A 24,631-nucleotide genomic window follows, 5' to 3' on the forward strand; every position below is an offset into this window, starting at 1 on the left:
AAATAGAAAACTAAAGCATGCATTAGGCATCTAGAAGTTAATATTATAACCTAATGACATGAGGTAAGAATATTAGCTACCTGAACATAATTGGCTATTTCAATTGCATGGGATTTTGTGTGAGCAGATTAAAATAGTTTTGAAGGTTATATATCTATGGAGAGGAGTGCATTAGAAATGTTTAGACAGATCTGTGTAGTTTTACTGGGTAGGAGTCCAACTGGAAACTCCACCAGAGAAGCTAATGCGTGTTCCTATGATGTCCATATTTTATAAAGAAAGAAAACTGAAATTTTTGCAGTGGACCATTCATTGAAAAAATGATGGATCCAAGAATGATTATCACATCAGAGTGAGGCTAATGTAAATGTAAATTAAGCCATTTTGGAGAACAGTGGGTCCTTTTGGTATTGTCTCTATATTGATGACAGATGCATGTGGTAGCCTGAGATTTTAAAAAAAATGGAGGATAGGGAATCCTTGCAGAACTGTTTGCTTTGATGTTATCTCAGCAGAGAAGACCAGCTGTTAGTGCAGTCAGACTAGTAATCACACAGGTACTTGCAGCATATGCTGATTCATGGCTAGAGAGCCCTTGATACTGACTGGAACAGGAAAGAGATATTTGAGCCAAATCCTGAATTTTATTTATTGGTCGAAGTTCATCTGCTCCTGCTGCTTTCATTGACTCACCCACAAACCTGTGTGTGACATTGTAATTACCTCTGCAGCAGCTGGGTCTGATGGCTCAGAAGGGTAGGAATAGAGGGGGGAACAAGCAAAAGGAACAGGGGAATTTAAAAAAAAAAAAAAGAGAGAGAAATCCTGTTTTCAAGAAGCAGCTTTTAGGAACAGGGGAAAGAGAAAATACAGGTGAATGAAATGAAACAGACATTCTCTGAAAACCTTTCCATCAGGTAGTCATTTGGAAATTGATTTTCAGGGTTGGTATCAGAAAATTGTCTCAGATCAAAGCTTGCTATTTGCTAATTCAGCCCAGCCTTTATTCTGAGAATACAGAAATAGCTGCATTCTCTGAGGTGTTGTGGGAGGAGCAGGGCAAAATCTCATAATTCCCCTGAGCTCCCAGAAAGCCTTGCCAACTCTCCCACAAGCTCCTGCTTCCAGGACTTGTGTCAGGTAAAAAAAACAAAAGTTTAACATGAAAAACTGATAATTAAAAAAAAAAAAAAGCCTAAAGGTTTCTAGCCAAACAAGGAAGTTTGTTTTCTGTCTGAAAAGTCTCCATCAAAAACAAAATTTTCCATGTAAAGCCGACACTTTTCACAAAGCATTTCATTTAGTCAAAAATCCAATCTTCCGTCACTTATTTATAATGAAGCTTTTCCACCAGCACTACTGAAAACAAGCAGTTATGCTTCCTGATTCTCTACCCTAATAAAATCAAAGTAGCCTTCAAAATGACCAGCTAACAATTGTAAAAGGTGTAAAACTCTGACTACCTAGGTGTGTAAAGAAGTGTTTCCAGTGATATTAAACAAACAACCCAGCTAACTCAATCACAAAAGGGCACAAGGAGAAACCTATGGGCAGTACAGTTAAGGACAATATAAAGGAGATGTTTAAGTATATTAGGATCAAAAGGAATCCTAACTATGGTATTAGTCCATTACTAGATGGAAGTGGTACAACTGTCAATAGTGCAAAAGAGGCAGAATTGTTTAATTAATATTTCTGTTCTGCATTTGGGAAAAAGATAGATTATATATTCATTTCATATAATAAAATATTTTCCATTTCAACAGTAACTCAAGAGGATGTTAAATAGCAGCTATTAAAGCTAGACATTTTAAAAATGAGCAGGTTGAAGTAATTTGAATCCAAGCATTTTAAAAGCACTGGCTGAGAAGCTCTCTGAACAGTTAATGTTGATTGTCAATAAGTCTTGGAACAATGGGAAGCCTCAGAGGACTAGAAGAAAGCTAATGTTGGGCAATATTTTAAAAGGATAAAGGGGGACAAGCTGGGTAATTATAGGATGTCAGACAGACTGATTCCAGGTAAAATGAAGTAGCTGATACAGACTATTAATAAAGAATTAAAGGAAGGCAATATAATTATTGCTAATCAACATGGGTTTATGGAAAATAGACTTTTAGAAATGAGACCTTCAGAGCTCATCAAGTCCAGCCCCCTGCATTGACACTCACAAGTAAACACAGACAATCCCTGACAGGTGTTTGTCTAACCTGTTCTTAAAAACCTCTGATAAGCTTCCAAGGGAGGTTGTGGAATCCCTATTCCAGAACTTATCTACTCTTATAGTGAGAAATGTTTTCCTAACATATAACTTAAATCTCCCTTGATGCAGGTTAAACCTACTACTTTTTGTCCTATCTTCAGTGGACATGGAGAACAACTGATCACCAACCTCTTTATAATAGCCCTTAACCTATTTGAGCACTATGATGTCCCCCTCAGTCGTCTTTTCTCAAGACTAAATAAACATGCCTTTTTTTTAAACCTTTCCTCATAGGTCAGACCTTCTAAACCTTTTATCATTTTTGTTACACTCCTCAGGACTCTCTTCAATTTATCCACATCTTTCCTAAAGCATAGCACCCACAACTGGACACAGTACTTTAGGTCAAACATATATAAAAAGTGAGATTACAAGTTTTGTTGAGAAAGGTAATAGCACTGATGTAATATATGGAGACTTCTGTAAGCCATGTGTCTTGGTACTGCATGACAGTTTGATTAAGAAAAGAGAATGATATAAAATCAAAATGGCACACATAAAATTGATTAAAACTGTTTAACCGATCTGTCTCAATATTTTACTGTAAATAGGGAATCATCACTAAGGCTATGTCTATATGGATGGCAGCAAATTCGCCACTGTCAGATCGATTTTTTCAGTTAGATTGAGCAGCCGTGAAGACATCTCAATCAACCTGGAAGTCAATTTAATAAAACCACCTCCCCAAAAAGCATAGTGCTGCATCAACAGGTATGCATTTCCCCTCAGCACAGCGCAGTGGAGATGGCACACTAAACAGAAGTTATGAAGTTGATGGGAGCTACGCAAGCAACTCTGCGTAACTTGTGTAACTCCCGTTGACTGCCGCCGAATTTTGCCAGCAGCGTAGACCAAGCCTGAGTGTGTTTCTAATGGGGTCTTCCAGGTTCTCGCCCCTATGCTATTTAACATTTTATCAGTGACCTGGAATAAAAAAAGGTAATTACTGATAACTTACAGATTATTAAGATTAAGGAAATGGTAAATAATGAAGACGGTAACCGATAGGAATAAATCTGATCACTTGGTAAACTGGTTGCAAACAACATGCATTTCAGTATCACCAAATGCAGTCATTGATCTAGGAACAGAGATTGCAGGCCATACTTATAAAATAGGGGTGGGGGAGTGGAAGGACTCTATTCTAGGAAGCCAGGACTCAAAGACTTGGAGGGCCCAGTGGATAATTCACTGAAGATGAGCTCCCAAAGGGCTAATGCAAATCTTGGATGTATAAACTGGAAATTATTGAGGAGGAGAGGTTACCTTGCCTTTCTATTTGGCAGTGGTATGACCGCTTCTGGAACACTGTCTCCAGTCCTGGTATTCACAACTCAAGAAGGATGTTGATAAAGTGGAGAAGGTTCAGGGAAGAGCCATGATATTGATAGGATTGGAAAACATTCCTTATAGCGATTGAACTCCTTGAATCCGTTTACCTTATTAAAGAGAAGGTTAAGGGGTGACTTGTTCACGGTCTGTAAGTATCTACCTGGGAACAGAAATTTGATAGGGGGCTCTTCAACCTAGCAGACAAAGCTGTAACAAAAGCCAATGGCTGGAAATTGAACTTGACAAATTCAGATTTAAAATAAGGCACACATTTTTAACAGTGAGGGCAAGTAACCATTGGAACAACTCAGCAGGGGTTGTGATGGATTCTCCACATCTGGCAATTTTAAAATCAATATCAGATGCTTTTCTAAAAGTTATGGTTTAGTTCAAACAAGAATTAATCTGAAGAAGTCCTATGGCCTGTGTTATGCAGGTCAGACTAGATCACAATGGTCCCTTCTGGGTTTATAATCTATTAACCTGATTTAAAAAACAACTCTTTTTTTGTCATCTAGGCATATCTCAGAGTCATACACGAGCTACAGATAGCCAGAGTGCAGACACTCCCTTTTCTCCACTTCTACACCAGGGGCCATAGGAAGAAAGCACAGCAGCTAGCTACTCTGGCTCTGTGGATGCCAGCAACTCCTGCATGCCTGGATTATCCCTAGCAGAACAGTGAGTAGTTTCTGTTCCCTTTCTGGCACTTGAAGGTGCCCTTTCTGGCACTTGAAGGTGCAATCTACCCCATCTTCCAGATCATTAATGAAGATGTTGAACAAAACCAGCCCCAGGACCGACCCCTGGGACACTCCCGCTTGTGTCTGGTTGCCAGCTAGACATGGAGCCATTGATCACTACTCGTTGAGCCCTATGATCTAGCCAGTTCTCTATCCATTTTATAGTCCATTTTATATACCTCTTCTTTTCCAAACCCCTTTATCCCATTAATGGACATATAATAGGCATGGGTTAACATTAAAGACCCTTTAATAACTTTTGTAGAGATGTGCTGTTTTGTGCTACTTGTTGGTATCCATTGCTCCAGAACCAGCTGCACGTTACTGTAGTGCTGTTTGTATAGAGCATTTTGTGGTGAAGGACTCCATTGTTTAACAGTGTTAGAGCAACACACAATTTTTCAGGCACATACTTTATTTCATTCATATTTCACAGTCTGTTTCTAGAAGCTTTACAGAGGAAAAAAATCACATTTTGTAATCAAGTTTTTGTACTACAGTATTCAGATTTGGCAATGCACTTGAAGGTACAGAAAAAAAATTACATTCCAACTAGTTATCAAAATTTAAAAAACAGTGAAAGCAAAATTCAAGATGTATAAAGCTATTAACTTTTACATGAAAGCTGAAGTCTGCTTGACCCATCAGTGTTTCCTCTTACTTGTCACTCTAGCCAGTTGGTGGCAGGAGCAACAGCAGAAGCCACAGAAACTGACCTTCAGAGCTCAGGACCTCTGATTTAAGTCTAGGGTGTTAAAGCAAATTCTAGTTGATCCAGAGATGATTAAAAAAACCTAACTGTAGGTCCAAAGCTTACAGAACTCTCTAATCAAAGAGGCTGACATCTCTGGACAATCTTGTGAGGCTGTTTCTAGATTCTGTTTAGAACCGGCTTCAGCTCCAGACCAAGTCTAATAAAAACCAGTGAATTCTCTCACCACAGCTCCAGACCCATTTTATTAACTTACAGGGAGGGCAGGAAAGCTTTTGCTGTATAAAGCTTCATTAAGGCTTCCAGCAATAAAGGCAGCTAAGATACGTGAGAGTAAACTGGGGTTTGACAGCATTTTGTATATCTACAGTCAGCACCCTTCAGCATACTTCATTAATGACCTTAACTGCTAATTTATCTGGGGAGATGGTTCCTAGGTGACCCCAGATTTGCACAGTAGCTTTGAAGATTTTTCTAATTCAGTACATACTGAATAAGAAGTTTGGTCTGACACGCAGTATGATTTCTAAGCAGTGGCTGAACTTCTATTCACAGTTTTGTTATGTTCAAATATATTTTATACAAGATTACACTAGTTAAAAGGGTCCACCAGCTCTGAGCACACCACTTTTAGCTCACCCCGTGAGAGAGCCTGTGATGTTGTGTGAGCTACAGCAGATTTACGCTGTCCTGGATTTCCCTTCATCAGGGAGTACACTATTACCCTGTTAGGGAGCTTTCTGCCCTCTCTGCTCCGCCAGAGTGATGCAACTGGGAACCCTTCCTCTCTTCCCTTCAGTCAGCTGGGACTGAATTTTTCTTGTCCCCCGCCCCCCTTCATCTTTAAAATTTCCACAATTCATTCGAGATCCATCACTTCACTTTCTAGAACAGTCATTGCTTAATAAATAGGATCTGAACTCAGGATTCTCCATAACCTCATATGGGAGAAACAGAGCTTCCAAGGAAAAAGAAGGTACCTCTTGAGGGCAGGACTAGACAATGGTGGCTCACGTGTCTATTGTCCCCACACCCCAAACCCATACACGAACACCTATATCATTCAGATCAATGGAACAGTCTTTACTCCCTTTCAATAAGGGGCTTGGAAGTGCCATAGCTGTAACTTTTTGTTAATCTCTAGTGGGCTCAGCTGTCTCAGTGTTTGGCCTGGAATATGTAATGTCCTCTGCCACATGCTGCCTCTTGTTTGAATTTGGTGTCACTATGCTATGTGTTAACAATAGCAAACTAAATTCAGACATGAGGCAACATAGGTAGCCCATATAAGACTTTGGCTGAATTCCCATTTACTGCCCCCAGATTTCTTTGGTGATGCTCTACCCCCTGCTGGAATTGTGTTTAATCAGCTACTATTCAGTTCAGTTTTGAGGGGGACTGAGTCCTGGGGCCATCTGGGAAATCTCTCTCTAGCTACAGAGGCCAGTCCAAGCCCAACTTTCATGTTCCCTCTTCCCTTGAGGCACATATGCAACTTCTTTTCAGTGAACTAAGCAATGTGCTGAAAAAGGAAGACTTATTCTACTTCCAAAGTTTCTCCAAGGCATTTGTTTCAGTGATGCTGTAGAATTCTTTAGGGTCTCCTGCAATGTTCATTTGAGACCATCAGAAGGATGAAAGGTTATGTCATTGAATTTAATGGCAAGAGGCCAACTTTAAACTTTTTAACTGGAAAACTTTTTGGTTTCTTTTTGAGAAACTGAAATACATACAGGGAATGTAAGAATGTCTTACAGTACTTAATCACATGAAATGCAAGTTTTGTTTGAAAACCATTTTGAAACCAAAGAGATAAGACACTATCACAATTTAGAATAGGAGAGATTGTTAATTTCATTCTTAGATGACCATATTTTAAACCTCCTCATATAGAGTATCTGAAAGAAATGACTCAAGTTGAAGGGAATATGAAGGAGAGTGATATGTCAAATTCAAACAATATGAATATGTCTAAAGAACAGCTTTTGAAACAAGATTGTCAGGTACCTTTAGCACTAAGGTCTAATGCCTCTACCAACATCAATGTGCAAATGCACGCTTCAAGACAGGCGAGTTGGGAATCATAATATTCATATTGAAAGAGAACATTAAAAAGTGTTCAAGGTCATTCAGGTCACATTCTGGGGAAGATGTCACCAAGCTGACAAGAGTCTCTTCTAGTGATACACTCGGATGTTTCTCATAAAAAGAAAAACAGGGTTTGTTCACTCTAGGATCCATGCAACAATTTTTCCTTCTTTAAACTTAGCAAGCTAATGTCACAGCCAGACAAGAGTCTAATACTAAAGGATGCGCAGCTGGTCTTGCTATCTGCTTAGCAAGGAACATATTTTGGAGACGTTCCATGACCTGTGTTATACAGGAGGACATACTAATTGATCACAATGATCCCTTCTGGCCTTGGAATCTATGAATCTTCATTGTACTGTATTTAAAAAAAAAATCACTTAGCTTTTTTAAAAAAGTAACAATCAGTGTTTAACTCATTACATACTTGGGGAATCCAAACCTTGCTTGTTAGCTATTAATAGGCAGTGCAAATAAATCTGCTTTGGAATAAACATTTCCAGTGCAGGTCTAGTGTTTTCAGATTTTCACACACCTCTCAACCTTAAAGAAACTAAAATAGCAGGCCAACAGGGCCTGCCTAGAACTATTTATTTCACTTGTTTCTAATATAACCCTCCATCCCCTGCTTTGCTCAAGCAATGCAAATATATCGAGTATAGCTTTAATGAAAGCAGCTTTCCACTTGTTCAATGTGGTTATTACCCAAAAGCGAGGCCACCCTGTCTCTTTGGGATATTAACACAAAGCCAGAGATACCATGTTACCCATCAAGTTTTCTCTTTCACTATCAATTTCATAGGCGGTTGCACTGGACTAGGCCCCTCCGTCACATCCTGTGAATTGGCTGTCTGGGATAGGGTGGTTAAAAAAAAAAAAAAAAAGATGCTTGCTAGGAAAGAGCCAATTGCAATGTTCTCCACCATATAAGTGGGAACACATCATCACCATAGCACTTCCACACCTTCATGGTCCAACAAAGAGCAGTTACTCAGTTCCAGGTCACATGAAGCAGTAAAAATTCCTGCCAAGGCCTCCCACTGTGCCAGTTCCACAACTGGCATTGGGGACAGTTTATTAATGGCATGCTGCTTTGTGAACGAGTTTTTAAGCAGTCTCAAACTTAGAAAATGCTCTTTTAACAGCTTGAGACAGAGAAAATGAGGCACAGGAATCACTTGAACAGATATATCTTCTGCATTACATGTTGGGATATGTAGAAGCCTCAAGCCTACTGTCAGCTTTATCTGACCCTGTTAGGGATGCCTCTAGTTCTGCCCAGGCCTGAGGAGCATTATTCTTTATTGCCTCCATGAACAGTTGTGTTTGCTGCTTCAGCCGGTCCAGTTCAATCTGGGTTACCTGGTTCTGATGAATCAGCTCCTTGGTTTTCAAGGTGATCTCCAGCAACCCAGACCTGTGCAACACAACCATGGTATTCTGAAAGCGCTTGCGCTTGCTTTGCTGCTGCAACAATAACTCAGGAGTAGTGTAAAGTTCTTCTGCTGCTAAGGGTGGGTTGCAGGTTGCAAACTGCACCATATGCTGTACTGGATTCTCCATCTCATGAGATGTGCAGTCTGTCTGGAGGAGTCCAGTAGGGGAAAGGGGAATCAAATCTGAGGCCTTTTGATTGTCAGTAGAAATATACTGAAAGCCATCAATAGATGACATTTTTCCACCTGCCATCAAAGCTGGAGAACTCCGCTGAGTTGAGTCCTGAGCAGGCTTAAAGTCAGGTGGTACTTGCATGCAAGCACTAGAGGGCAATAAACTAGTCTTACTGGACATAGCAGTATCTGTGCAAAGCCATTTCTGTCCACTGGTTTCCCCTCTTTCCTCCAGATCCAAGACACGATCCCTTTTGCAGGGATGTGGTGCTGTCTTTGTGTAGGAGTTCAGTATGGGCAGGTAATTAGTAGGGTCACTTCTCTTTTCACCAACAAGATGATGGTTAATGGGAGGGGGAATGGTTGGATGAAGAAACACTAGCTGTGGCTGAGCTGGAATCACTTCAAAAGATGGCTGGACAGTCCAAGACAGCAGCGGCGATGAACTGTTTCCCTGAGAAGTATGGGTGGAAAGAGTGGAATTATCACAACAGTATAAGGGAAAACGTTAGAAAAGTTTTATCAGAACAGGTGAACCTGGTGTCAATGCTTGTAAACACTGTTGCTAAATGCTGCCAGTTATTATGCATTCTGAGCAGATTTTACCTCATATAAACTCTTTCTTCCTTTCTTGTGACATCTGAGGACATTGCTAGAGACAAAACTGTAATTCAGAATCTATTTACTGCTGAAAAGCAAATAGATTTAGAAGCCATTCAGTTTTACCATTCTTATTTATGCTAGCACTATCTGGGAGCAACCTGGTCTTGAGGATAAAATATGAGAACAACAACTACAAGAGTACAGAAAACTATGAAAGAAAGCCACAACACTTAAAGTTATGATTTTTTTAAAAGACATTTCAGATGAACGCTGCACAAGCATTCTATCTAGAAGTTTAAATTATATATTAGTTGAGACATAGGAACTCTATTCATGTCACTTTATTTCAAGCACCAGCTGTAAGAATAGGTCTCAGTTATTTCTAGCACAGTAGCTGTTCACTAACAAATATTGCAGTTTTAAAATTTACCGAAACTACATATTATGTAAAAACCCAACACTTGAAGTGTACCTAATGCCTACTAGCCCAAAGAGAAACACCTGCTCTACACACAAAATTGCACCCTTTCCCACACCTTTGGTTAAACTAGTGCAACTTTGTGTGTTGACAAGCTTCACGTCTACTACTCTGAGAGAAAAACACCTGCACTGCCTCTCCTTACCTAAAGTTACACCCCAGGGCAATTTAAAGAAATGCAATATTTGTAACATTATAAACCAACTTTATTTAATAAAAACCAAACTTACTACATTGATACTAGTTGGATAAAAATTGTGCCCACTGCTAAACCTATGCTAAAACATCCAATTATTTTTGGTACTTCATCCACCCTACCTCCCACTTATTTATCTCGTCTAACCTTTAATGTCTGGTGTTTTAGATGCCAATGCAGCAAAGCATTTAAGCATGTGCTAGAGTCCATCAGTATTCAGCAAAGCATTGAAGCACACAATTAAGTGCTTTGCTGAACAGCAAATGGGAGAGGAAGGATGATCCTGTGGTTAGGATGCTAGCCTGGGACTTAAGAGGCTCAAGATCAATTCCCTGCTGTGCCACAAGCATCCTGTGTTACTTTGGGCAAACCACTTAGAGGAAGAGAAACTGTTTCTTTTTTTCAGTAGAAGCACTATTTATTTATTCACCCTTTTCGGTTACATGTGGACAGAGCTAAGCAGCATGGAAGAGGAGGACCTGCGCTTCAGGGTGATTGCATTCTACTCCCCACAGGAGTGGCTGCCCTTGCAGCACGGCTCACTCGCTGTTGGAAAAGCTGCTGTTGCCCAGAGTTTTGCTTTAATAGGAAGACTATTACTTTCCTACCTCACCGGGTGCTGTGAGATAAATACATTGAGGTGCTCAGAGACTATGGTAATGGGGGCTCCATAAATACCTTAAATACACAGAAGGGCTATAGAATTTGAAGCCTTAGGCTACACCTACTGCAAGAGGCAAGGGTGTAATTCCCCTACCCACATACATACACTCACATTAGCGCTCATCAAGCTAAACAAACAAGTATAAATAGCTGTATAGCCCAGATAGCAGCAGCAGAGGCATGACTGAGCCATGCCAAGCACATACGCAAGTTTCATGCATGTTTGTACTCAGCATAGTTCAGTCTTGCTGCCACTACTGGTGCTCTTGTGGCTACACAACTATTTATACTTGGGCTAGCATGAGCATGTGTACCCAGGCAGGGGGAAATCACTCCCCTAGCTGGTAGCATAGACATAGCTTTAGAGGACAAGTTGTTTGGTTCAAGGCCTGTTGTTTACTAAGTGTTTGTATAAAAACTAGCATAAAGTGGCCCCAATCTGGCTGACACTTCTACGTACTATCTTGCTTTCCTTTTCCCTCCTTCATCTTCCTGGATTCCTTTCCTATAATAAGTCTTTTCCTACATTGTCCATTTCCTCCCTCCACCTTCCATCACTCATTTTCCCACCTTACATTGTGTTCTCTGGTCGGTCTTCTCCTACCAAAATCTCACTTTGTATTATTCTCCTTTTTCCTAAATTATTCCATTCATCTCAGCCAATTCACATTTGGAAAGCTCACTTGACAACTTTTTATTTTTAAATGAAAGCTTAAGTTTTGCAACAGTCAACAGCATTTGCCCAGAAAGGCTTTGTACACACACGAGTAGCTTTTACAAGATTTGTAAAATCTTAGCAAGTAAGATGCACTGAGTTTAACAGAATTAATTCCATCTTGTTTTTAGCAGAATTACAGCAGCCCACATTTTCACTTTAAAATCAGCACAGCTAGCATGTGTTTCTATGTAGGAGCATGGTGCTGTTCTAGTAGTTCTCCTACAGCTGCTGGCCTGGTGTGAAACAGAGGAGAGAGACACAGACAATGCTGATGGTCTAATCTGGGGGGAGGGGGAGGAGGGGAGTAATCAATTCTCTCTCTCGTAGCTATTGCACCAAGAACTATATGGGACAACAAATCAATAAACCTACTTATTTTTGGCAATGATCACTGTACTGGATGGGACCATACTTACACAGTTGACTGATAGAACAAATTCCAATTTGCTTAGTTATCATGGGTTGAGGCAGGACTGCGTTTCATGATCATTAACCTATACTCATTGCTTTTGTTTGCTGAAGTAAAGACTTTCATTTTATTTTAACATGGCTCCCTCTTTTATCTTATGTACTGAGGTTTGGACACTAAGATCTATGGCTCAATGAAGTGTGGAAATTTTCTTCCTTGTTCTCAATTTCTCTCCCTCCCTTTGCTACATTACAAAATTTTGTAATTTAGATATATTATAAAAACTGGTAAAGATTTGCTTGCAACATGCCCTGGAAAGTTTGTTATCGTAACAAGGGAGCCAGAATTCCATATCCCACCGCTCACCCTGAGGACACCAGTAGGTGAAGCATGCCTAACCCCACCAGATTGGAGCTTTGTGCATCTGCTTAAACAGTTTGTCCACATGTCCAAGAATTTGCCCGCAGAAGGAAAAAACAAAAACCAATGTTTTGTCAGGCTAAAGAAAGTTGGTCTTGGAGATCAAAGAACTGACTTCCCTACAAACGCATACTCCAGACATCTCTTTCATGGCACATCTTAACAGAGTCTCCTTGTCTCTTTGGGCATTGGTACACTATCAACATTCAAATTTAACCAGATTTGCTTGCAACCATGCCAGGCTAGGCTGTGAGCTGGTCAGATCTCACCAGCAAGTCAGGTACTGCCAGGATCCATCCTCTGTGTTCCAACACGATGCAGTCTGCATATTCTCTGAGTTTGTCTGCTCCACAGAACTCAGACACACTGAACTTCCATCCGGTAGATGCAAAGTCCGGTTATTAATTGTTTTATATGCAGCAAGCTTCCTAACTTTCCTCTCATTTCCTGATTCTACTCTGTTCAATCAGATTGTGCACAGTGCTGCTAATTTGATTTTGGACTCCAACTAAAATAGTCACTCGTCTGATGGCTGCTCAGTGGCCTCTGACTTTAGATAGTAATTCTCAGTGATGGAATTATTTTACATGGACCTTTCCTCAAACTGTTGCAGTCTCAGAGAGGCCAAGGACTGTACTTTGTCTTCATACCTATTCAATCTATCAAACCATAAAAGGACAGGGCAGTGTTGCAGAATCTTGAACTGCCAGTTTGCTGTGGCTGTTTTGTATCCTGAGGCCTCATATCTCTAGAGGCATCAATCTGTCACCTTTCACAAATGCAATTTTTTTTTTAAATAAAGGGGAAAATCATTGTATAGTTTTGGTATTAAAATTGAACATTCAAATTGAGTTTTATCAACCTTACAAAAATTACTTTCTAGTGTAATAGTCTGTTTGACATTCTGGTCACATTGTAAGAGATATTCATCAATATAACTCAACAGGTCAAGCAATGACCAAATAGGAGCCTGTTTTTCTAGACTGTAGCTAAAATGAAAAATATGCCCATTGGAAGTAGACATTCAAGCAAACCCCACTCCCATGCAGACTGACAAAATTAGCTTTAGAAGAGTATAGAATCATTGAAGATTAGGGATGGATGGGACCTCAGAAGGTCATCTAGTCCAACCCCCTGCTCAAAACAGGACCAACCCCAACTAAAATCACAGTATAAAAATTGGCTTTGAAGATCTGAGTGGTCACAGGATTTTCAATCTTGCCCTATACCACAAAAGTTCTCCCACCCTTCCACATGAGTTGTCTGAAACTGTAAAGAGATACATTTGTTGAGCAAACTGTGAAGTTTAAATGAAAACAGGAGGAAAATTAATTATCTTTTTCTAAACCTGAGAATCCAGATTCCTTTTCAAATTCAGCTGCTGCCATGCTAAAGTGATGCATCAGTCTTTTCGTGTTCATCCCATTGCCCAGTATGTCTAATAGCCTTCTGGGGCTCTTTCTAGATGGGTATTTTCACTCCATGCTTTTACAGTGTTACAGAGTTGATAACACTTTTTCCATAGAGGGGGACTCTGGAACAACAACAACAAATACACAAGTCCCTCTGAAGCTGAGGAAGCAAATTTCCCTGATGCAGAATAAGCTTTGCAATAAGAGAAGCTTATCTTTCTCTGAAGACCCCTTGAAGTTATACCAACAGAGCTGGTTATCTAACATCCAGCTCTAAATATGCCACTTTTATAAAAAATTCAGGCTAATACACAGATTGTCAATGATAGCACAGTTAATTCCCTAATTAACCTACTCTAGTGTTAAAAACACACAGCTCAATATTGGACTAAACATCTTTTATTATTATAGGCCAGGCTAATAAAGCTGCCTATAGGTAAGGTTGCCTGACACTTTACATTAGACAACCTAGTATTCAGTGGCTTAGGATATTACATACAAAATGAGATTTTAAAAGAATGCTACAGTTGCAGAGTCACCCCCTTGCAAGTACGCTCTTTAATTACATGATCACATACTATTTTTATCTCCAGAACCCCTGCCTCATTCAGTGCTTAGATGAACAGTGCTCAAGGAATGAATCAGAGTTGTGTATTGAAGGAGGCTGTTGTCTTTAGGACTCATGTCTCATTTGGTGGAAGGTGTTTTGTGAATGAGACAGGAGATAGCTGAAGAGAAAGGAGACACATGGGTTAATCAATGGAACACCACTCTGGAGAATTGGATTTTATCCTCATCTCCGCCACACACAGTTCTTATGACTTCTAATAAGTAACCATTAACTGTGTGTTACACATTTTTCGGGTTCCCACTTTGATACCCCTGGGGTCTGATTTTCAGAATTACTAAAAACAAAACAGCAACTGCTCTGAGAGAGCTGTGCTCTGAAAAATATAGTTTTATAAAATACTAAGTTCCCTAAAAAGTCAGGCCATAGGCCTCTCAAACTGGGCACCCAAAATTCATAAACACTTGATAAACTGGAGAATTGGTCTGATATCAATCAGATGCAATTCAATAAAGTGCAAAGTGAATTTAGGAAGGAAAAATCAAATGCAAAATACATTGACAAATACAAAAAGGGGAATAAGTGGCTTGGCAGCAGTTCTGCAGGAAAAGGTCTTGGGGTTAAAGTGTATCACAAGTTGAATATGAGTAAATGGTGTGATGTTGTTGCAAAATAAGGCAAATATTCTGAGATGTATTAAGAGGAGTGTCATCCTTAAGACATAGGAGATAATTGTTTCACTGTACTTGGCACTGGTGAGGCCTCAGCTGGAGTACTGTGTCCAGTTTTGGACACCACACTAAGAAAGATGTAGACAAATTGGAAAGAGTCCAGAATACAGCAACAAAAAATAAGAGGTTTACAAAACACAACATAGGAGGAAAGGTTCAAAGAATTGGACAGGTTTAGTCGAGAGAACAGAAGGCTGAGGGGGGAGACATGATAACACACTTCAAATTTATAACAGATTGTTATAAAGAGGATGGTGATCAATTGTTCTACCAAAGTTAGGACAAGAAGTCACCTGCTTAGTTTGCAGCAAAGCAGATTTAGGTTGATATTAGGAAAAGCTTTCTAACTATAAGGATAGTTAAGTACTGAAAAAGATTATCTAGGGAGTTTGTGGAATCACTATAGTATCAGAGGTATTGTGAAACACTAATACTATAGTAATGAGTGCCATAGAAAAGCCCACAAGAAAGTTAATTCTGTACTCAGAATAGGGGTTGAATAGTTTTCAGTAAATAAGACATAAAGCCACATACTGAACAACGAGGATCAAACAAAAATTACATAGCTGCTCATTCAATGAGCACAGATGATCCTGTCCACTGATGGAGGCAGGTTCAAGGGGTAAGGGGGGGGAAATCATAGAATTAAAGACTGCACCACAATGTGTATACTAGGGGGCTAAATTAAGGTTGCATGGGGAGCCTTAATTCTGGTATTTCATAACTGCTGAGTGCTTGACTTAGTAACCTTAATAATGTTCTCAATGTAATTTTTGCATGTAATTATTTACACAGTGCCATCAATGTGCATGATGCTGTATTTTTGCTGAACAAATATCTAGGAAATGTTTATGCACTGTGTTTTCTGAGAGGTAACACTGGCAAAAAACCTTTGAGAACTATAAGTAATTGTTACTGTACAACTAACAATATTAATTTTTCTCCAAGGATCTCAAATTGCTTTATTAATACTTGGCTAATTTAGCTTAATGCCCTTGAGAGACAGGACGGTATCATTACATCCATTTTACAGATGGGAAAACTGAACTCCAGAGTTGCAATGACTCTCTCAAGGTTACTGAGTAGGTTAGTGTCAGAATCAGAAATAGTACCCAGGATCCTGACTCCCAGTCCCCTGCTACAACTACTAGATAACACTGTCTTACCAGATGTGACTGTTGCATTTCATAGTCTAGAATGTGAATACCTATCCTACAACCTATTAGCCTACATGTGTGGCAGAAAAGCTTATATGAATTACTGTCTTGCTTTTTAAAACCCATTGCAACCTGTCCTAACTCAGGTAATAGAGTGAACAGCTATACCTGGTGATGTGGCAAATAGGGCATATGGATCATCGTCTGGGAGACTCAGAAGTACCTCAAAGAAATAAGGCTCAGGATGGCTGGTAGGGACATAGGAATAGTCTCCTTCATATGTAACTCTATTATGACCAATTAAGAAAGTGACAGTGGCAAGAGTAGGACATCAGCTCTTTGAGCTCTTAGGATAAGCAAAAGATGCAAATAGGACATGTGGCTAGGGAAGAAACTAACTGTATAAGGACAACTGGCACCTTTGAAAGCCCCATAATTGGAACTCTGATCCTGAATTCAGCTCATGAAGGTTCAAATACCTGTTCTTTTATAAATCAGGTGGATGGGAATACTATTTTAAAAATGTATGAATTATCTTGTGGAGCTTATTACAAGGATGTGACATGCTTTACTGTACAACTCTTATGCTATCCATTGCCACCGTTAGCTGCAAATACCATCAATGAAGCAGAGAGGAACTGGAAAAAAAAAAAAAAAAAAAGACGAGAATGTGCCAGAAAGTGCCTAACATGTAATTGTCTTGCTCAGTTCCTTTCTTTGGCAAATGACTTAAAGGAGAAGAGTAGAGAACATAAGTCAGCCAATCTTACTGAGTTGAACTAAAATTGTTTCATACTTGAGATTATTTAATACACTCTACAATAGTGTCATCTGGAGAAGACTCTCTGCATAAACATTTCTAACGCTATTAAAGACTCTTAAACAAGCTACTAATTCCATGCTATGCACATGTGAGTAGGAATTGGAAATGTAATTTCTTGTATTGAACTGTGGAAAAGCAATGCCTGGCTCTACTTGATTACTGTGAAGTTCAACAGTATGGGTGACCCAGATAAGACAGTGAATATAAAATATAACTTATCTGTAATTAAATCAATGTTCCTTTGTGTGAAGTGGAATAGTCATGTATATTTTAATTTTCTTACAAAGGACACTGTCAATGAGTTAATTGGAGACCTGTAGGAAGTGGAAGCATTTTAAAAATATGCATCTTCAATGACTGAAGTGCAGATAGAAGACTAAGGATGTAACTCCATTTTCATTTTCCCACATAGTGAGAGAGAATTGACTAAAAACTGAAGATTATTCAAACAAAAACAAAAAAAACTGCAATAAGGGGAGTTCACATTGCTTAGGCCATGTCTATACTGCAGACTGCTGCCAGCATAGCTCACCCCTGACCAACCTGGTTATGCCGGCAAAAGCCACTAGTGCAGACACAGCTATTTGTGCAAAACTACGCTTTTGCCAGTGTAGCTTGTTTTGTACAGTTTTGCTGGAATAAGCTGAGTCCACATCAGAACCACTTTACCAGTACAGTACACTGGTATATCTACACTGGTAAAATGCTCTTGGCATAGATAAGGCTTCAGAAGTGCCTCGTCTTCCTACACCCTTTCAGAACATGAAAGTTGAAGTCTGAAATTATACTATGAAAACCATAAAAAACCACACGCTCCCATGTCCTTCAGTTTGCCCTTTTAAGGTAAGATAGGCATAACTCAAACTTCTGAAAACCAGGAAATGAAGAGCTATTTCTTCACTTAAAGAGATGAGATAAGATAATTCAGACTTTTGTTAAGAGAAAGTTGAGGGACTAGCATTGGCAAGCTGATCATATCACTGGTTAAACAACATCAGCTCACCTCCAATTATTTGACCAAGGCCAAATACTGTCAAATATTCCAGACGAATGCCCTAATGTAGGTAGTGGCCTACTTTTTGATTGCATCATGGTTTCATCTGTCAGTAAGACTACTTAACTAAATGCTAATTCTACTGCTGGGATAAAAGGTGAACTAACTGAAAGTTCAACATCTTGATTGGCTGTAATCTTCTAGAACAGTGTTTCTCAACCTTTTAAGTAGCAAGTACCCGCTAACTTCTGAAAATTTTAATAAGTACCCCCAATACTCAATTTTCCACGGGATTTTATATTTACAGACTAATGTGAGCCATATGTTGGAAGAAGGGCTGAGTACATAAGGCCGTGATATGACAGATGTCAGATCTAGTGGGGTAGGGTTACCACCTTTACACCAGAGGTGCCCCACTCAAGTATGTACCTGGGCTAGAGGTGATGTTGGTCAAAGCTAGGAGGCTTTGAATGGCATGCCAATGGTGGGGAATATAAAGCACCACACCAAATTTTTTGCCATAGATTTGAGAGGAGGAAAGGGTGAGAGAGAGACAGGGAAGGAGGGCGAGAGAGACAGGAAGAGAGGCAACTGGTAAAATCTGGGGCTGTCATAGTTGTCAATTTTACTACTCAACTAGTGAAATTGAGAAGTTTTCTGGGCACAGCTTTGAGCCAGGGAGAGGAGCTGCCCCCTGTACAAGTTGCAGGCAGCTGCTGCCTGGCTGCCAGCCCGGGAGGTGGGTGACTGCCACCCAATCCAAGCTGGGGCAAAGGAGGCTTCTGCGCCAGCTGGGACCCAGGGATGTGGGCAGGCAGCTGCTGCCCATCTTCAAGCCGGGGCACTGGAGGCTGTCCCCATGCTCAAAGCCAGGGCGTGGGTGGCTGCTACCCAGCTGCGAGCCCAGCTTGTGAGACGCAGGAGGCTGCCACTGGGCTCCCACTTGGGAACTGGGATCTGGCAGGAAGCAGCCACCTCACCCAGAAGCTAGCAGCTGCCACCTGCCTCCCACTGGGAGGTGTGACCGGGTGGGAAGCGGGGGGCTGCAGCCTAGCTTCCTGGGACTGTAGCAGCTGCTGCCCACCTCCCAGCTGGGAGTTGGAACCAGGTGGGAAGCGGGGGGCTGCTGCCCATCTTCCCCAGAAGCTGGGGGCTGCCACCCACCTCCCAGCTTGGAGCTGGGACCTGGCAGGAAGCAGGCGGCTGCCACTCGCTTCCCAGCTGGGAGCTGTAACAGGGCGGGAAGCGGACAGCTGCAGCCTGGCTTCCCAGGACTTTGGCAGCTGCCACCCACCTCCCAGCTGGGACCAGGTGGGAAGTGGGCTGCTGCCACCCAGCTTCCCCAGAAGTCGGCAGCTGCCGCCTGCCTACACTTCATTCTGATTTTCCCCAGGTACCCGCTGCCTGTGACTCACGGACACTGTACCACAGGTTGAGAAACTACATTCTAGAACAAACATTGTGTGTACCTATATTCTTATTTGTATACCAGGCCAACAGTGTACATGGCTGTTTATAAAGTACATTAAACAAGTTAAAAGACATGGTTTCTGACCCAAAGAACCTACAATCTAAGATGACTAGATAAACATACAGAAATTAATTTGGAAGGGAATGGTGGAAGAGAGCCTCCTCCCTCAACCCAAAGATAATAGATGTATAGTCATTAAGCTGCTTGAAGAATTGGGCCACTGCTTATCTAGCTTAAGGGCATTTTAAAACGGCTTTCTTTCATAGTTGCTATGTATCATTTCTGTTTAATTTCACTTCTATTCTTTAACTGTTCAATCTTGAATAACATTCACATTTAAATGCTAACCTAATATTGCTTTAAAAGGTAGTACTAATTCTTTTAAAAATTTCATTTCATTGTTTCATATTTTTCTGAATTAAAATAACTCAGTTAAGTAACTTGTTTTTTGTAATCACGCACAAATATATGAGGCTAAGCCTACTGGATACTATAAAAATCTTACTCTTTTTTGTTACTGCTCTAATAAATTCAAACTTTGAAACAGTTGGTCATTTTTTACTTTTGACAATATTTGACCAATATTTGATTGGATCAATTATTTTTGGATCAGTCAAATATCCAACCCTTGAAAAGATAAGACAGAGGAGCTTATTAAGCCTAATACTTTGACATAAAAGTTTTCATAATTTAAAAAGACAAAACAAAATACACATAGCATGTTTGTATTCAAACATTTCCTTTCAGTGTCTGCAATACAGACAATTTATTTGTGCTAATGCACAAGAAACAAAAAGCGAACCAGACTAATTAATTTGCATAAACACACTGAAAAGTCAGATCGATTTTAAGTTATTTACATTTTAATACTCTTAAATATTATTAGTTACATAGGTAGGAAATGTGCTTTTAAAAGCAATTTTTTCTCTAGTGCAGTCCCTTTAGCATATAGTTCTGGTATGAAAGATGAACTATAAAATTGGAACAGAGTAATTTCCATAGGTAGTCAGATCAATGGTCCATGAAAGGCAGTACCCAGCCTCCAAAAGTGGACAGTACAAGATGATGCAATAAACCCTGTAGTGGAATAAATCTATTCATAACATAAGTTTCTTCTTAACTCATGACAGTTAGCGGTTGACTTATGCCCTGAAGCATAAGCATTCATATTGACTACAAATTTTCATTGTGTCTAATAACTGTGGGTGGTTGTCTTAGCCACAACAGAATTTCTAAAAAGTTTAGATATTTGTAAGTTCCACTTTAAGTGCCACTTCTTGTGGCAGTGAGTTACATAAGTTAACTATATAATAACATTGAGATACTAAGGGTATTAACATTATGCAGAACTAAGATAGAGAGATGAATGATTAGTGAAAGAATATCTCTTTAATGGTCCTTTTTTCCCATCCATTTCTGCTACCTGCATGTTTAATCACATCTGCTGACCTTTTATCATTTATAGCACCAATGTAACTACTGAAGAGCAGATTCAACCCCAGCCTGCACATCATTAACAGAATCATTAGTTAAGTTTTTACTGAGGAACCTTTATTACTGTTACAGTTTGAGAAAGTACATATCCAGATGAATTCTCACACCACAGGTGAAATCAATAGCATTTGAAATAAATGCAAATATGATCTACTGACATTTAATCACTTATTGATTTTATCTAGAGCTGTCACTGAAAATATGGATCCCAGCATTCTGCTTCAGTCACTTATCACTCACTAACTGCAGATTAGTGACCTACATCAGTTTAAGAGAGAGATGCGAATCAGTGCCCCAATCTCCTTCTTGATCACTTACCCCTCTCTGAGCCAGATATGAGCATTTCTTTTTAATCAGTTTATATGTACTGATGAGACACATTAACCATTGAACAATTTAACCAGAGAGATTGAGGACACACAGGAGGGTTTATCCCTCTAAGAGATTAGGAACAGGTAAAACAGAAATATATTACCCACGGGCTCGATCACAGTATTATTGAAATGGGAAAAATTTGGAAGTGTGACAAGAAGAGTAATAACATTTGCTCATTTTCCCTTACTCCATTTTGTTGTTTTTATTTTTAAAGCATCAGGGATTATGCAACTCTGGAGTTGGAATAGGATACTGAAGTTCATAAATTTAATTCACTACTCAGGTTAGTAGTGACTGAAAACTCCTACCATCTGGCAGTTGCTCAGTGGCACATATGAAATAAACAGGGTGTCCCACCGTCCAAGTCTAATGAACAAGTGTCTATTACACAAAAACACCCCCCTTACAATTGGTATAAATAGCACCTATGAGCTCGTTAGCAATCTAAGCACAGGCAAGGCAGTAATTTACACACGAGCTGGGCAGCGGAAGCTGCCACACCAGTACGTCTTTCCCCTGTCCTGGGGGAGCTGCTTCCAGGGATAGCGAGGAATTTGGTCCCCCGGCTTTCGCTCTAGCATCTTTTGTCGGTAACAGACATATCTCCAAACAGGGAGGGCTTTCAAGTCAGCTGTGGGATCGTCGCAGAGCAGAGCACGGAACGGAAGCGATGCCATCTCCCAACGCTCACGTGTTCCCCGCTAAGCCTGCAGCAGGCAGCGCTGTCACACCGCCGCCCAGCAGCAGCGCACTTGCCCCGGGCACAGCCCCTAACTGAGCAGGATGCCCAGGGGAAGGGAGACCCCGGTGCCGGACCACACCGCTCGCTCGCTCGCTCGCTCGCTCTCTGCTTTCCTTGGCTCGCTTCTCCGCTGCACCCTAAATGATCCGGTTCTGTCCTTCTCAGGCCGCCACCTCAAGCCCCCCAGTGCAGCGACACGTGATCCCCGCAGAGCCCGCCCCCCCACCTTGACCGCGCCCCATCACAGCACTCCCTCCCTGCCCCACGGGGCCCTCCCCCCGTCCCGCTCCCTCTACTGCCTCCCCCTGCGCTCTCCGCCTCCGCCCCTGCAGTCCTCACCTCGCCCCCCCCCTGCGATTTACCGAACTCCTCCCTGCCTCGCCTCGCCTCACCTGGGCACAGGTGCTACGAGCGGCTCTAGTCTCCGACTCCCGCTCCCGCTCCCATCACCGGCAGGCCGCCCTCCCAAGCAGCGCATGCGCCCGAGCGGCAACGGAGCGCACATACCGCAGTCGCCAGGCGAAGCCCCGCCCTGAGGTAACCCCCTTCCCAGCCTGGAGTAGGCGGTGCCTGTGCGGCCCCGCCCACCACTTCCGCCTTTCCCCACACCTAAAAGATGGCGGGGCGAAGGCCGTGGGAGTCCTCGCCGTGATAGCTTCAATGCGCTTGCGTAGAGCGATGCCCCGCCCCCGCCTCTACCTATTTCTGCTCCGCCGAAGAGAGCGGCTTTACTGCGCATGCGCGCTCGGCACTCTGCCGCGGGACCTCCGTTTCGTTTGGGAATTTGGGCGACGTCGCGCCGTCCCCTCCTTCAGATGTGAGGCGTGAGCAAGTGGCTCGCGAGCGCGCGCGCGCGCGCCCGCCCTCGCGCCCCTCATGTGGTGTGTGCTATGATACGCAAAGGCGTGGGCACGAGGCACGGTAGATTGGCGGGAGGGGGTAGACAAGAGGGAATGAGGCGTTGGAGCTGCGGGGGCTTGATAAGTGGGTACAGCCCTCGATAAAATCTCTTCACACACCTGAGCCGGACCTGTGCTCTCCATGGTGTATGCGTGAAGCGAGCAAAAGGCTGTTAGCCGCGCCTGCGGGCAGCCTGGAGTATCCAGAGAGGTTTGGTGGCTCTGAGGTAGAACGGGGGATGCCAGGATTACTCTCCCTCTTGTTTAAAAGTACCACAGGCTGGCCAGGATTTGCCACCTGCACTGCATTGGAAGGGAGCCTTCCTTAAAGGGCAACATGGTTATCCCTACCACCACCACCTGTCTTGTACAGGACAGCTGTGCAAGCCTTGAGTATTAGCCAAATGCCTGCCGGTGAGGTTTGAAACATTTTCTCGTCCGGCTCGGGGTGGTGAAGGGAGTCTGCAGGCTGGAGTGGACCATGAGTTCCGGAGGCTGCTGGATGATCTGAATACACTATAACAACACAGCTCCCTGAAGTGACAGGCTTTTCTACAGCCTTTCTGGCCAAAATAATGAGAGAGCTTAAGGAGTGAGGAAACACCAGAATTTTAAGGGTTTTGGCCAGTTGACTAAAGGGAGGGGGAAACAGAAAAATGAGGTAATTAGGAGACCTAGAAAGCAAGTGAAGAGAGAGAGAAATACCCCTACACTTCTAACTGATTCAGAAAATCTGCTAGTGGAATAAATATGAAGGTGTGATGCCCTGTAACTGCTGGAGAAACCAGGCACAATGATTAGGAGAGAGATGGGGTGCTCAAGCCTAATGGAGACAAGAAGTGACTAGAGTAGTCCCATGCACGCTGCCAGCAATGGGGATTTACCTTTTCCATCTGCAAGTCTGTCAGAGACAGAATGATTTGCTTTTGGACATGAAGAGCAGTTTCATAGAGAGTTCAAATAAAGATTACAATACATTTTATGAGCAGAAGTGGAGAGAAACAATAATAAATGCCATCAGATGGTGTTTGTGTTCAAGAATCTGAAACATCCCCATTAAAAATGACAAACATGGTAATGCATTCCTGAATGGTGAAAAGAGGAAATCGCCTCCAATCCAAACATACAGTGGATAAAACAACTAGTCACAAGTAGAAAAGAAAACAAAAATACCTTGAGTGTCAATTGAAAGGATGACCCAGATGAGGGAAGGTTTTCTCATCCTATTGGAATTGTACCGCAGAGTGGCAAGCACCTCCAACCCCTTTAGTTTTAAGTGCTATGAAAGGACACAAGGCAGCAGACAGGTAGGGTGTTCCTACAGTATATTATTTGAAGCTCTAAATACTAGCTTCAGGCCTGAATTAGAATGTCAGATCCAAATAACAAACTTGTTGACTTTGTTTCAGCGTGTTAGATTCAGACCCCAAGCCTAGGTGTTTTAGATCCCTTTCTAATTCCAGATTTGGGGAAGAAAGAAAGAAATTAACACAGTATTCTTGTATCTTCTACTCTTAGGCCTGTCCCTGCTTTCTCCAAGCCCATCCTGAACCTCAGAGGTATCCCTCACTGAGCCCTCAGGATAGGATTATTAACCTGGGCGTTAGTGAAAGGAGGGTTCTGGAGAGTGGGGCAGTCTAGCGGGTGGGTGGGGGTAAGGGGGAGTGTTTTGGAAGTGTCAAAAATCAGCCATTCACCTCAGACGATGCCAGTGTTGAGGGAAAATGATA

General features: G+C 41.6%; 1 protein-coding gene across 1 annotated transcript; it reads right to left on the minus strand.

Annotated features, from left to right (window-relative positions):
* Positions 1-4,741: 4,741 nt before the first annotated feature.
* Positions 4,742-23,045, minus strand: CIPC (CLOCK interacting pacemaker). The gene is made up of 3 exons (XM_067532209.1): positions 23,022-23,045; positions 22,395-22,442; positions 4,742-9,202 (listed from the first exon to the last, which is right to left on the minus strand). The coding sequence occupies exons 1-3, from the start codon at positions 23,043-23,045 to the stop codon at positions 8,339-8,341; spliced, it is 936 nt and encodes a 311-aa protein (XP_067388310.1). The 3' UTR covers positions 4,742-8,338.
* Between the last annotated feature and the right edge of the window lie 1,586 nt (positions 23,046-24,631).

The sequence above is a fragment of the Emydura macquarii genome, unplaced genomic scaffold (assembly GCF_026122565.2).
Source record: "Emydura macquarii macquarii isolate MOO-44397 ecotype Brisbane River unplaced genomic scaffold, CSIRO-AGI_Emac_v2 contig_374, whole genome shotgun sequence".
Lineage (NCBI taxonomy): Eukaryota > Metazoa > Chordata > Testudines > Chelidae > Emydura > Emydura macquarii.